At 34.0% G+C, this 13,535-nt stretch overlaps 1 protein-coding gene across 3 annotated transcripts; it reads left to right on the forward strand.

The window, feature by feature from the left end:
• The first annotated feature begins 2,487 nt into the window (after window positions 1-2,487).
• LOC105221406 (uncharacterized) lies at window positions 2,488-13,336 on the forward strand. 3 transcript variants are annotated; one of them, XM_011198377.3, is made up of 2 exons: window positions 2,488-3,679; window positions 12,602-13,336. In XM_011198377.3, exon 2 carries the CDS (start codon window positions 12,665-12,667, stop codon window positions 13,232-13,234), a length of 570 nt encoding a protein of 189 aa, XP_011196679.1. In that variant the 5' UTR covers window positions 2,488-3,679; window positions 12,602-12,664; the 3' UTR covers window positions 13,235-13,336. The 3 variants fall into 3 exon arrangements, with proteins under 3 accessions (XP_011196679.1, XP_028893449.1, XP_054089843.1); XM_029037616.2 differs by lacking the exon at window positions 2,488-3,679 and adding an exon at window positions 3,711-4,638; XM_054233868.1 differs by lacking the exon at window positions 2,488-3,679 and adding an exon at window positions 7,420-7,438.
• The last annotated feature ends 199 nt before the right edge of the window (window positions 13,337-13,535 follow it).

The raw sequence follows: 13,535 nt of genomic DNA on the forward strand, positions 1-13,535 counted from the left end.
GACTTTCGCTCTCGAGTTTCGAAATTTAGCCTACTGCAAACGCCATTATTAATCATAGTACATATATATGTAGTAGTTTTCCGAAATAACGAATATTCGGTTTAACGAAAACCGCTTATAACGAACAAGCAAATTTTTACATTGAGTATCTTAAATAACGAACATGGTGATTTGTAAGTACTCGGTTTAACGAACAACATGAAGGAGACATATGAAGAATGTGAAAAAATCAAATAACATCGAACCAGAATTAAAAATAAAACTTGAAAAAATTCAAAAGAAATGTGCAAATTGAAAAAAATGTTGAATTTTATAAAAAAGGTTAATATTATTGATCAGCACCAAATAGAAGTATAAGTGTCAGAATTGATCCATTTCGGGTGAATTTATTGGATTTGAATTGTTTTGTTATGGTTTTTCATGTTTTAACAAATAATTAATAGAACAATTTATTAAACTGCAATTTACGGATTTTTTACTCATTTTTATTGAAAAGGTATGTTTTTCAAGTTTTCTAAGTGAGTACTCGAATTAACGAAAAATTCGATGTAACGAATAACTCGATGCCCTGGACAATTAATGTGTTCGTTATTTATTAAAACTACTGTATATGTATGTATATGTGTATAACACTCAAGGGCGATCAAGCTTAAATGTATGATTCAAATCATACTCCCATTGTCTTACTGAAGAAATTAACAAATTCATATATTGTATAAAGAACATCTGACTCTACTCCAATCGTACTAACAATTTTAAGTACTCTTCATTGCATTAAAGAATTACCTAAATTGATTGGCGGGTTCAGTTAGCATTTTATCAAATAACCTAGGGTTGATATTTGTACATATGTATGGTTACGACTGTATGTATACGAATTGTTGTTTTTTTATTACGGATGCGTTGACCATCATCTGCAGCAATAAATCTTTTGGAAGTTCGACATAACAATCTCACATAGGATGTAGTACATATGAGATTTTGAGTATCATCTTTCCATTTTCGTAGGCTCATTTGCATTTCTTGAATTATAGAAATTCGATTTCTTTTTAAGTTTTATTTAAATGTCCTTGCCACCGCACGATATTATGTAACAAGAGATGCGCGCGTGTGTCTTCTTTCTAATGTACTCATATATGCTTATATATGTATGTATTTACATATGCAGGACAGAGTATTGACTGGTGTCCGTTATTCGATTCCTTTTTTTTTTCCTTTAGGATTTCGTGCAAGCGCCTTCTCACATGTCCACTTATACATATATACATATGTATGTGTTAAGTATACTCATGTTATTAAAACAGTGAACAATATTTTGCGCTTAAATCAATAATTTTTTTGACTCCAATGTGAGTAGCAATACATGTGCGTAGCGAAAACAAATTGCGATAGTTCAAGTGATTTGATGGGTAGTGATTCTATGAAATTTCTTACATATAGCATATAAATACAATCATCATTTGACTACATGCGGACAAAACCTTTATGTTAGTGAAAGCGAAACGAATTTCCTGTCATCCGATTTAGTAAAAGATACAAGTTACGCCTACCCAACGATGCATACACATACATACATATATTATATATTTGTGTGTATTTTTTGCGATTCTTCAAGCTTTGGTTTCTTAAGGTTTTAAATTTAATTTCTTCGCTAGGTGCCCAGGGGATTATCAAATTAAGGACATAAATTATCCGCAACTTTGTAACTGTTTGGTCACATTTTTTACATGAATACTAATTCATATTTAGTACAATATGCTTTCCTAAAGTCATATCCAATAGAATATAAGAAATGAAACGTCGCAGATGTAAAGAATACCAATGTCATATATGGAACGTGATTGATTATATGAGAATGTAAAATACCATAAAACATTTTAGTGGTACTCATTTAACGTCGCAAACGTATGGCAATGTCGTAAAACAGCTGTTCATTTTTACATGCATTTTACTTTACGACAATCTTGCTAATATGCGAGACCATTTTCAGTGGCATTCATGGCAAGTTTACGCAATTCATAATCAGCTTCTAATTCAAAGCGTTTATTTGGTTTAAAATATAAGATTGAAAGATAATTTGAGGTAATATTAAAATATTTAACGATTTTGTTTTAGAAACCAAAGATTTTATGATAAAATATCAGTCATATAGCAATATTGTCATTTAACTTATATTGCCATATTGCCATATTGCCAATTTGCCAGTTTTATATAATTCCGATGTCGGTGTGCACCGACCAATGTCATCGCGAACATGTTGCAACTACTGTCCGTCTGCTCAACTAATCAACCACAAATCGAACGAACCGAATGCATAGAATGCAGGGAATCACACGGGAGAGCATCGAAGAGCACCAAGAGAGACCAAAATATACCTTGTATGTTCTCAGCACAATGCGCTATCGAATCAGAGAACATAAATTACTCCGGTCTAATAACAAAACTAGCAGCGCACACAGAAACACAACTCATTCGGTAAAGTGAGCTATACGTTAACGTACAAAAGTGCGAGTGGATGCGAGTGGATGCGAGCAAGTGGTGCAAAAATAAAAATTTAACAATAAGAAAATCTTCCGATACAGTGCTTGTATTGCATGAAAAATAAAAGTTCTTAATATTTACTCATCGGGTGTAAATTGTGACGAAGATAAACTGAGTTGGAGAAAAACACATTTCTAAAAAAGAATACGTAGTGGAAGTGATAGTCTGAAAACATTTAATAGCAACAAAATAGTCTGCTAAAGTTTTCGTTAGTTTACGTGCTTGCAACTACACAGATTGCAAAAGAAATCGGAATAAAGAAGACGCTCACAAGAATAAAGTAACATATTGCAGAGCGTAAAGACCGTTTAGCGGTAGCGGTGGAGAGCAGTGACAACGAAAACATAAAACTTTCGAAACTTTCAAAAAGTAGCTCAAAGCGCAGGTTACACGAGTATCTGTGTTGGCATCTATTACTCTTGCCTAGCAGCGAATGCGCGAGGCAGACAGTGTGCAACATTAGCAAAATAGCTAAAATAACCAGCGCGTAACGGTCGTTCGTAACTTTGTGAATTGTGATTTTTGATATTTGATTTCGTAAAAGGGAAATTCAGTGATCAGAAAAAATTAGTGTAATGGTTAAAAACCCAAAAAATCGTTGAAAAGGTGAAATTAAATTGGCAATAGGAAATACGAAATACGAAATACGAAGGATTGCAAAACGCGCACAAATCGTCTAATCACAACGGAAGCGCAACAAATTTACACACACAGCCACCCACAAATTATAATTGTTAGCACACGCAGAATTCATATAAATTTGCATACTTACATACATATATCAGTGCATATGAGCTCACTCTCGTTTGTGTCAAGTTGTGCCAACAAATTAATTGGATTCAATATTCTCTATCGATCGAGCGTCACAATTGCTGTACAATAGCAACAACATACTATTTTAATTTTGCGATAGTGGAGAGAAGCTTTTAATAAATAGCCGGTAATCAAATATTGGATACGTCATTTAAACGCTCCATGCTCTATTCGATTAATTGGAGCGCGTCAAGTGTTTTCTTATCAATAAAAAGCAATAATAAATAAATACAACACACATACGACATACGCTACTGTGCTTCCCGGCGGAAGTGGATTTCCTAACAATTATCAAATTCTCGGAAATAAATACCTGATACAAAATGTGAGTACTCGAAATGATAAAGCGGTATTTAAAAACTGTAAATAATTATTGGCAAGATAATCAGTTGTTATGCCGAAAAATAAAAATAAGTGGTATGCATACTTGATAATTTTAGAAATAGTACTACTATTGATAAAGGTATAAATGTGTAATTGCTATGAGTGGAACACATTTGGCTAGCTTCTGCATAAAGACTGCCACAAAGAATTAGTGGTGAAGATGTGTTTTAAAACATACCATGAAGACAGCTATATTAAAGTAATAAAGACATATATACATATGTATGTATGTGTGTATGTATGCTTATACTCGTATGTACATATATACTCATGTATATACATATACTCATGTACATACATACGTTGGTTCGAACATGGACTTCTGTAGTCTAAAGACTGAAAAATTTAACAAATTTCGAAAACGGCAGCTGCAAAGGTACAAATATGCTGCTAAAGTCGAAAAAGGTACATAAATTAGTTCAATAAACACACATGCACGCACACTCATTTGAAACTCATGAATTGTCGGTTCAGTTGAAACGTACGCCTTGAAATTGACTCGAAATTGAAGAAGGCATCGAAAGGTGCAGATAGGACATCAGGAGCAAATGGTTTAAGAGTGTGCTGTGGTGATACATACCCATACTCGTATGTCCAAAATACACAGATGTATCTGAGCATGTGGCAACATTAATGCGCACGCATGTGCAGTGAAAGGCACCGCAGCCAGGAACGTGTAGTACCACTTAAGTACGTATACTCGTATAGAGTGATGCTACAATAATGAGTTGGCGCATATTCGGCTACAAAACAGCTGTTCAACGCTTTTTCTCGTGCTCTTGGGTGCCGCCAATGATCTATGTGATAACAACGTGGTTGTAAAAAAAATTTACCTGGTGACATCGAACTAAGTACAGGGTTTATTGATATGAAGTGAACGAGAAATTATAATTGATTGCGGTAAAAATTATTCATTCCTATGTATATTTACATATATTACAGTAGATAAGGAAGGAAATCGTTTAAAGGGGGCACACCACACATACACTACTACACTATACAGCGTTTGAATGTTGTTTAATTACATTGATAATTCTAATAAATACTTGAATGGACCAAAACTTATATATGGCAAATCTGCACATCCAAACCTATGTTATAAGTATCGAAATCATACGCATGTATCTAAGGCTAGGGCGATTGTAGATTTTTAGAATTTACTGCAATGATACTATAAAGGTAACAACGCAGCCACAGATAATCTGAATTAATCACAAAATGTGAGTAAATTTTTCAATTTTATCTATAGGAAGATTTTCGGCGTTGGGTAGAATTCGGTATCAAACAATAGTACTTTATTTCAAACAAACATCTTTTCTTGTTTTCATCGTATTCATTTCAATAAACTGTAGTACATAACAATTTTGCACAAATATTGCATTGGAGCTCGTCTAAAAATGGTCAACATTGTACCCTATAAAATTAAAACAAAAATGTCCGCCCCTAATGATATATTTTCAATGTTGGTCTGTGGCTTTTAATAAAAATTACGATATAGTACACATATAATATGCACATTTGGAAAGTATATTATTGCACATACCTATATATGTATGTACATATGTATGTATATACAAACCTTTTGTATTTTGGGCTTTGCGTAGCTTCGCCTGGTATTTAAGAATATCACGCATTGACTTTGGTCTTTCAGTTCACAAGGTGACTTACTGTGACTGTACGTATGTATATGTCTGTGTTTGATTACATGGTGACGTCATTTTCAAAAACATATTAGACAGACAGCGTTGTCGACTACTCGCCCAAATTGCAAGGCCTTCTTCTTCGTTTACGACAACCGCAGGCGGATATTAATAATTAAAGGTATATAAAATAAATGTAAATTTGCTTGTTTTTAATGGAAAGACATATATTTGCCAGCATCAATTTGTTAGCAAGAAAAACGTTTTAGTAGTTTAATGAGGTTTTAAAAGTAAATTTAATTTTAGAGGGGAAACATTTAAAATGTTAAAGAACAAGGGAAATTCATTAGAGAAATTCTTTGACTGAGAAAATTCTGCTGGAAACACGCGGAGGTCCTTCGTGTCAAAAACTAGGAACATTTGTTTATATATCATACACATTCGAGTATATATTTATTCATAATTTATTAAAGTACTCTTAATTCAATGTTGTCCAAAAATTTACAGAATATAAGGAAACGATGTGAACCGGCTATCAGAGTGCTAAATCTTACAATATTTATTTATTTTCACTTCAAAGTCTGACATTATTCTTTTTGCTCAGCTTGCGCGCCTATCATCAGTCTGGAGAGTATCATATGAATGGCGTGTGTTACCGAAATTAATTTTACACACTTCTGGTACACAGCTATTCCACGGCCCATAAAACGCAAATATTTTTGTTAATTTTTGTATAAGTGAATCAATCGTACGTAGTCCTTCGTCTTGCACAAGAAATATGCAGACACCCATATGAAATTAAATCAAGTATATTTGTATTTGATCGTACAATGGAGATGGGCACTCTTCACATCTTGCAATGCAATTTGGTGCACATTAGACGACACTGCTTGCCGACGCGTGGATCATTCGTTGGTCGCTGTAATGATTATGAAGTTGTTTGGGGAGGCTTGAAAGGGGCCACGCGAGGCGCCATTAGCGTGTTTGCTCTGCACGTTTTAGTATGTATTCGTATTTTGACTTGTTATTTTTCGGGTGACTTTTATGGCTGCATGGGTATTAAAATAAATTTTCCGCTGCGATGGAATTCAATTGAGTTGTTGTATTCACTTTCGCTGTGTGCTTATTTTCTGCTTCGTAACATACAGTTTCCTGCGCTATGATTTCGTTCTTTTCGTTTACAATTTTAACTAAGGCAAACATTTTACGCTGTTATTAATTACAAATATGGTGCAGTCAGCTGTCGTTGCAGTTTCTGAATTGAAAAGAAGATGGAAAGTGCATCCAACTGAAAATGAAACTGAATAACGCACTATCTGAAGTTATGACTTGAGTCGGCGCAAGATCTTAAAACGGAAGGCAACAACAAACTATTGCTACATACATATGTACGTCTCGTATACATACATAAGACATACAAAAGTAATACGTATTTAAGACACTACTTTTACGTACTTACTGCAATTAAACATTAAATAAAATGTCTAAAGTATAATAAAATACCGGACAGAGAGGTAGGCACTTCATATACAACAAATGAGTGTGTATTAAATGTGCATACATACTTATGTATTTATGTACACATTTACAATGCATAATGTGGCAGAATTGGTGTCAGCGCCCCCATTAACATACATTTATGTATAAAAGTGGAAGGTATAGGCGTTGAAATTGCGAGGCATACATTTTAAAGGGCCATATATCAGTGCAAATTTGCATACGTTTTTTAAGAGTTTAACAAAACTAATTTAATATAATATTACTATCGGATTTATGATTCGGATTACTATTTTTATTACAGTAGAGATTTTAATTGTATTATAAAATCCAATAACGGGTTTTTAGCGAATAATTGCAAATAATTTCAATAAAAACATTTACAATAAAATTCAAATGAATATTTAAGTATGTTTAAATATCCACAGGCCTTTGTTGGAGAACAGATCAGTTTCTTCAAGAAGAATAAATAGTATATACAGTAGTATTTCGAAATAACGAACACATTAATTGTCAGACCTGTTCGTTATGTGGAATATTTCGTTAATTCGAGTACTCTAGAGGTATGTTTTTCAATAAAAAATATTTAAATAACCAAAAGTTGCAATATAATAAATAATTTGTGAACAGAAACATAACAAAACAATTCAAAACTTTATTTAAAGGAAGTAAAGCAAATTCACGTTATATGAGATCAAAAAATTTTTCAGTAGTGTACTTAGATTTTATCAGATAAATTATTCCAAAATGGACTAATTCAGGAAACTCTCCACTATGCAATATTTTTCATATTTTTTTAAAAGGTTTACGGTTCATCTTTTAAATTTTTTTTTTTTCACAATTGTGACATTTTTTAGTCCTTTTTAGTCTGAGCAATAATTTTAAGCTTTTCTATGAATTTCAATATTTTTCTTCTACTATATTTACTTTGCACATTTTTTGGAAACAAATTAATACAAGACGTAAAAAATCGCTCAAATGTATGTATATATATGTATATAATATATTATATATTATTATAATATTTTTTTTTTGCCGTGGTAATATACATATTTTATTTTATTTTAAACTCTTTCTACATGTCTGTGTTATTCATGTCGTTCGTTAAACCGAGTACTTACAAATACCCGATGTGCGTTATTTAGGGTACTCAATGTAACAAATTTGCTTATTCGTTATAAGCGGTTTTCGTTAAAACGAATATTCGTTATTTCGGAAAACTACTGTACTTGCATCCGGCTACATCGTCTGTAATAAGAGATGTTTACCGGAAATCGCGCATTCATATCTACATTTTTTTGACTATCCATTTGTTGTCCCGACTTTCAACAGTACACAAAAAACAGAAGAGAATAGTTGGTTTTGTATGTGTTATTTTTAGTTTTACAAAATTAACAAAACTGTCACAGGAAGCAAATAATTGAGACTGCCCGAAGCCGGCGGTCGGTTGAGCGAATAAAGCATTTTACTGCAGAAATTATAAAATAATCGTCGTATACAAGCGTACATGAATACCTGTATCATAATTTATAATCAGCATGTGTGAATACTCGTATAGCATTGATGTTTGCATTAACTTCGATTCTGCTGTAAATCGTCTCCGCCTCACTGCGTTTCGACAGCTGTTCTCAAGCGTCAGCCAAATTTTCCAACGCTCTCTATAGTATATACATATATACTAGAGCTCTTGGTATTCGACTAACTGAATTAACCGAATAGGGCATTATTCGAATAATAATATTCGCTTTGCACTATTCGGATAGTCGGCAGTCATCGACTATTCGATTAACTGCTCATTTTCGACTATTCGGTTAACCGTTCGTTGTCGACTATTCGAATGGTGCAAGTTCATTAATTTTCTTATTTTTATTGAAAAAAGTGAAACATTAAAACTAACAAAAAACTTGCTTTAAAATACAAAAAATAACAATGATTTCACGGGACCCATTAAGAAATGACAAAATAGTTGTTAACCATTTCAACTGGACGAATGTATTAAATCAGTATTTTTCATAAAACATCTACATATTTTGATATAAGAAAGTTAAAAGGTTAACATTTGTTGGTTGCAAGTAGCTTCTACGTGGTGTCACAATGTTACTAGCAATGGAGAACGTCCTCTCTGATTCTGGTAAAGTGACTGGAATGCGGAAATCAAATGCTGTTTGGATTTCAAACAATTTTCATTTATTCGAATAGTGCTAGTATAATTATTCGAATAACCGCATTAGAACGACTATTCGAATAGTCGTAACATTGCGACCGGTTAATATCCGTACGAACGGTTACAAACCGGATATTCGAATAATCGGTTTTCAGGTTAATCGAATCATTTTAAGAGCCCTAATATATACAATGTTTGTAGAACCTTTACATGTATACAAGTACAGTATATACTCATAACTACATTTCGAAAATCGCCGAAAACTCGCCTTGAAGTTTTCTTTTATTTCCGTGTTGTGAAATTTTCCATTTGTGAAAATGAAAATATTAACTAAATGTCTATATTTTTCAGTTTTAGTCCTTAATTATGTAGGATCCTAAGAACCACCGCTGTGCGGGTCATCATTCGTTCCATTCTTTCAAGCTTATCATACATACATTTGTATTTACATATGCACATATAAATGATACACACGCTCGCACATTCATTGAATGAATATATGTGTGTATGTAGGTGTGTCTGTAAGCTCGAAATGATAAACACAAAGACTGAAGCGCTGCCAGCAAATTACGCCAAACTGAAAGTGCTCGCCAAATGGCAGGAAACGCGTCATTTTCATTTTCAACAAAACATTTCACTTGCGGCTGGAAGAACTGTACATTTACAACCATATTCGTATACATACATAGGTACATCGCTGAAAGAATGGGGAAGAAGCTACGAATTTCAAATCTTTTAAATGAACTTCAAAAGTTAATAGGTAGAAATTACAATTTAACTTTAAGTGGCTGTGAATGTGTTTGCCAAGTGGCTCCATTTTCAAAATTCTCCCTTAATGTGCAATACAATTTCCGCAGAAAAATTTCCCGTTGACATTCAAACGAAAGTCACAGCCACAACCACAACCGATCGCTCCAGTGCATTGTGTCAGTTGTGGAAGTGCGGGAGGAAGTACGTACAATTATTACTGTTGCCTTATGTGTTTGGTTTAGTTATAGTTGCTGTTTGCCGTTTGTAGCCACAGACACCCAAATTATACAGACATACGCACAAACTGACTATTTTTGTCGTTGTTTGTTGTGCGAGTACATCCTGTCGATGACAACGTCTGCGGTGCCACCAGGAGAAGGCATTTATGAAATTCTTATTTTTTTCTCTTTCTGTTTTCCTTCCTGTGCATGAGTCTGTTGTAAATACATAAATATTTACATATATGTATACTGCAACTGCTATATGTACACACCCACATACATACATATGTGTAAATTAAATGCGGGTGGTTGCTCGTGCGATTGTGGCGTGACGTGGCGCGCAACGGAAGCATTCAAGTGCAGATGACGCGTGCCCATGCGTTTGCGCTTCCTGCTCAAATCAGCCAATCATCCGACCATAATCGTTTACGATCAGCCACTAAGTGCGAGTAACTCTGGATGTATAATCATCAGTTGTAATATGAGGTTCGCAATTGTAAATACGACTTAAATATGGGAATCGACAATCTGCAGGAAGTACATATGCGCAAACACGTACTTACATACAAATGTACATATTATACACTTACATATAGTCCCGATGTGTTTATTTACCTTAAGGGCAAAAAATTAATTTAGAATAACTTGTAGCAAAGATTCCGCATTCTTAACACAAATGGTTTAAAAAAATAACAACAACAATTCAAAATAACTACAGCAACATTGCCTTCTATATACCCACTCCGAATAATTTTCATCATTACTACACCCTCAAAGTATCCCTCCATTTAGTTATATAATAAATGCAATTAAGTCCGCTATAAAAGGTCCAGATTCAACAGGTAACATTTTCCTTTTGTTTAATATTATAAATTGCGTTTTATTGGATTAATATCTAGATACAATATATACTAAATATGTATGTGTGTGCGTTCTTAGTAAATTCATTATTTATATCCGTTAATTAGCATACATGTGAAGTTTTCATGCGATTTTTTAACATTCTGCCTTATTGTGGTAAATTGTAATCATTCTTCGTTAATTATCTAAACCGCTCTCAATGTACGTACGTAGGCGCACTGACTCACTGCTCATGAGAACGAAATAGCATTAACCCTGGGAATATAGTAATATGTTAGTACACGATGGTGGGAAAAGTCGCAGTCTTCATCAGTTGTGAATGGCGCATGCGTGAACTCATGGGGCTATGCCTCTAACAGTTTTTATTATTTTCGTTTTGATCTATCGGAGCGCAACGGTGGCTGGCCTCTCATTGAGATAAGTAAATGACAAGGAGTGCTTCAATTGCCCAGTAGTTTCTAAACTTACAAACGATTTAAATATCTGTGTAAGTAACTTAAATTATACAGAAATCCAATAATGATTAAAATATTTGGAGAGTGGTAATTAACTAACAAGCAAGTTAAAATACTTAATAATTAGAATAGAGGCTTACGTGGCTCAAATCTCTATTTTATTTACACTTCGATTTCTTGTTTAATTTAATTTAATTTATTGTCTGTTTGTCTGGCATCGGTACCTTGACTGCCCAGAATTTATTAATCGTTTATCCGACTCCAAACATCTATTTTATTTGAATGGCAAAAGCTAAAGGGGTGCCCATTTGCTCACACGTTGACCATGTGATTTGCTTTTTAGGCTTATATCCCGTGGCTAAAAGATATTTCATGCCATGTAAAGTGATTCATGCCACACATTGTGCTACGTATTGGGTACGTACGTTAAATCATTAAACCAACTTATTAGCGTTTTATGGGTTTCCATTTCCTTTAGTGTTTAATTGGAATGCCAGTTTACAAGTGTGCACATACCCGTACACCGAAATGCGTAAAGAAAAAACTACTACTTTGGGTAGGTGTCATCGTAATTTACGATTATTGCTTATTTATTAACGCTGGTCTCTTTTGAAGTTGTTGTTGATGTTGATAAAAAATTGTTTCCAAGCCGGACATGTAAACAGTTTCATTGTGTCCAATGAAGCGAAGAAACAAGCAGATTATACATACATGAAATAGTTTCTTCCAATAACTTAATACATTGATTTAATAAAAGGGCCAATTATAAACCCTTCTGATATCTTCGCTTTCAATACTATTCAGCTTAATTATATGGATATGCATTCCGCCGATCAGGTATTATCCGCTGGTGATAAATGTCGAACGAACAAATTGATTGAGTTAGTATAACTGATTAGTTCAGGTTGTCCCTAAGTTATAAATTAAGGAGAGAGTTAATTGAGTATTGGACACATTGACATAGATATATGTATTATAGCTAATAACTAATTATACTTATATAGTTTCTTTAACTATATATACAGATATGAGAGCCTGAGATTATACATACGTATGGATATGTGTGATAACTTTTAACATGTACATTTACTAGTATGTACATAAATTCCGTGTTTTTTCTCGCTCCAATGTGGAATCAAACACTTGATTACCTACGTTATTATTATTAGCTTAATATGAAAGACAGTTTATACATACATATGTATTCTATATTTTCGTATGTAACAATTGGGCAGAAAATAAAATAAATATATTTTTACTATCTTTTCTTTGCAGACACTCGAATCAAGTATACTGAAGGTAACCCCCACATCAGAATTTGTCGGTCTCCATTTAATCATGCAAGTGGAATCGAGTTTTATGAAATACGCCGGTCGCGTGCCGCCTCTCGACCTCTCGCAGGTCAGCACCAATTGCCGCAATGAAAGTGAGCTTCAGCATCTTTGGAGTAGCAAGGCGAATTCGCCGTCTGCGCTGAAACGAGCCACCGCGCTAAGGCATCCTTACTTGCATTTGCCACATACACCTGCGCCCAGTCCTACCGCCCCTGCTGCCAATAGTAATAATAACTACAATAATAACATCGATGATTGCATCAGCAACAACAACAACGGCAATTTTAACACAATACTACCGCAAAACACCTCACTGCAACAACTGGGTTCCGACGGCTTGCCATTAGACCCGCGCGATTGGACACGCGCCGATGTCTGGAAATGGCTAATCAATATGGCCCTGTCGGAGGGCCTAGAAGTGACGCCAGAGCTGCCACAAAAGTTCCCCATGAACGGCAAAGCTCTCTGTCTTATGAGCCTCGATATGTATTTATGCCGAGTGCCGGTGGGTGGCAAAATGCTTTATCGTGATTTTCGTGTCCGGTTGGCGCGTGCTATGGCGTTACTGTCGTAGATCCTAGACAATACACTCCTATAAATAGTTATGTAAAAATTAAATAAATATGGGTTGATTTGCTATCAGTTATAAGCGATCATACATGCACATGCACATATACATACACACATATATGTAAAGATGATTAATTGTATGTTAGTTAAGTATTGGAAAATATCGCTGTCCTATTAGTTTAACGAGTATTTAAGGCACAATTCCTAGATAATCATAATTTTTATATTAAGCATTTGTTTTATATTTTATATATTGTTATATGTAATGAGTCCAAAAGTAAGTAGTATTGTTAATTAGAAAATAG

Source organism: Zeugodacus cucurbitae, chromosome 6 (genome assembly GCF_028554725.1).
Source record: "Zeugodacus cucurbitae isolate PBARC_wt_2022May chromosome 6, idZeuCucr1.2, whole genome shotgun sequence".
Taxonomy (NCBI): Eukaryota; Metazoa; Arthropoda; class Insecta; order Diptera; family Tephritidae; genus Zeugodacus; species Zeugodacus cucurbitae.

Coding starts and splice junctions, on each gene's coding strand:
- LOC105221406 (XM_011198377.3), top strand. CDS start 12,665: ATGCAAGTGGAATCGAGTTTTATGAAATACGCCGGTCGCGTGCCGCCT.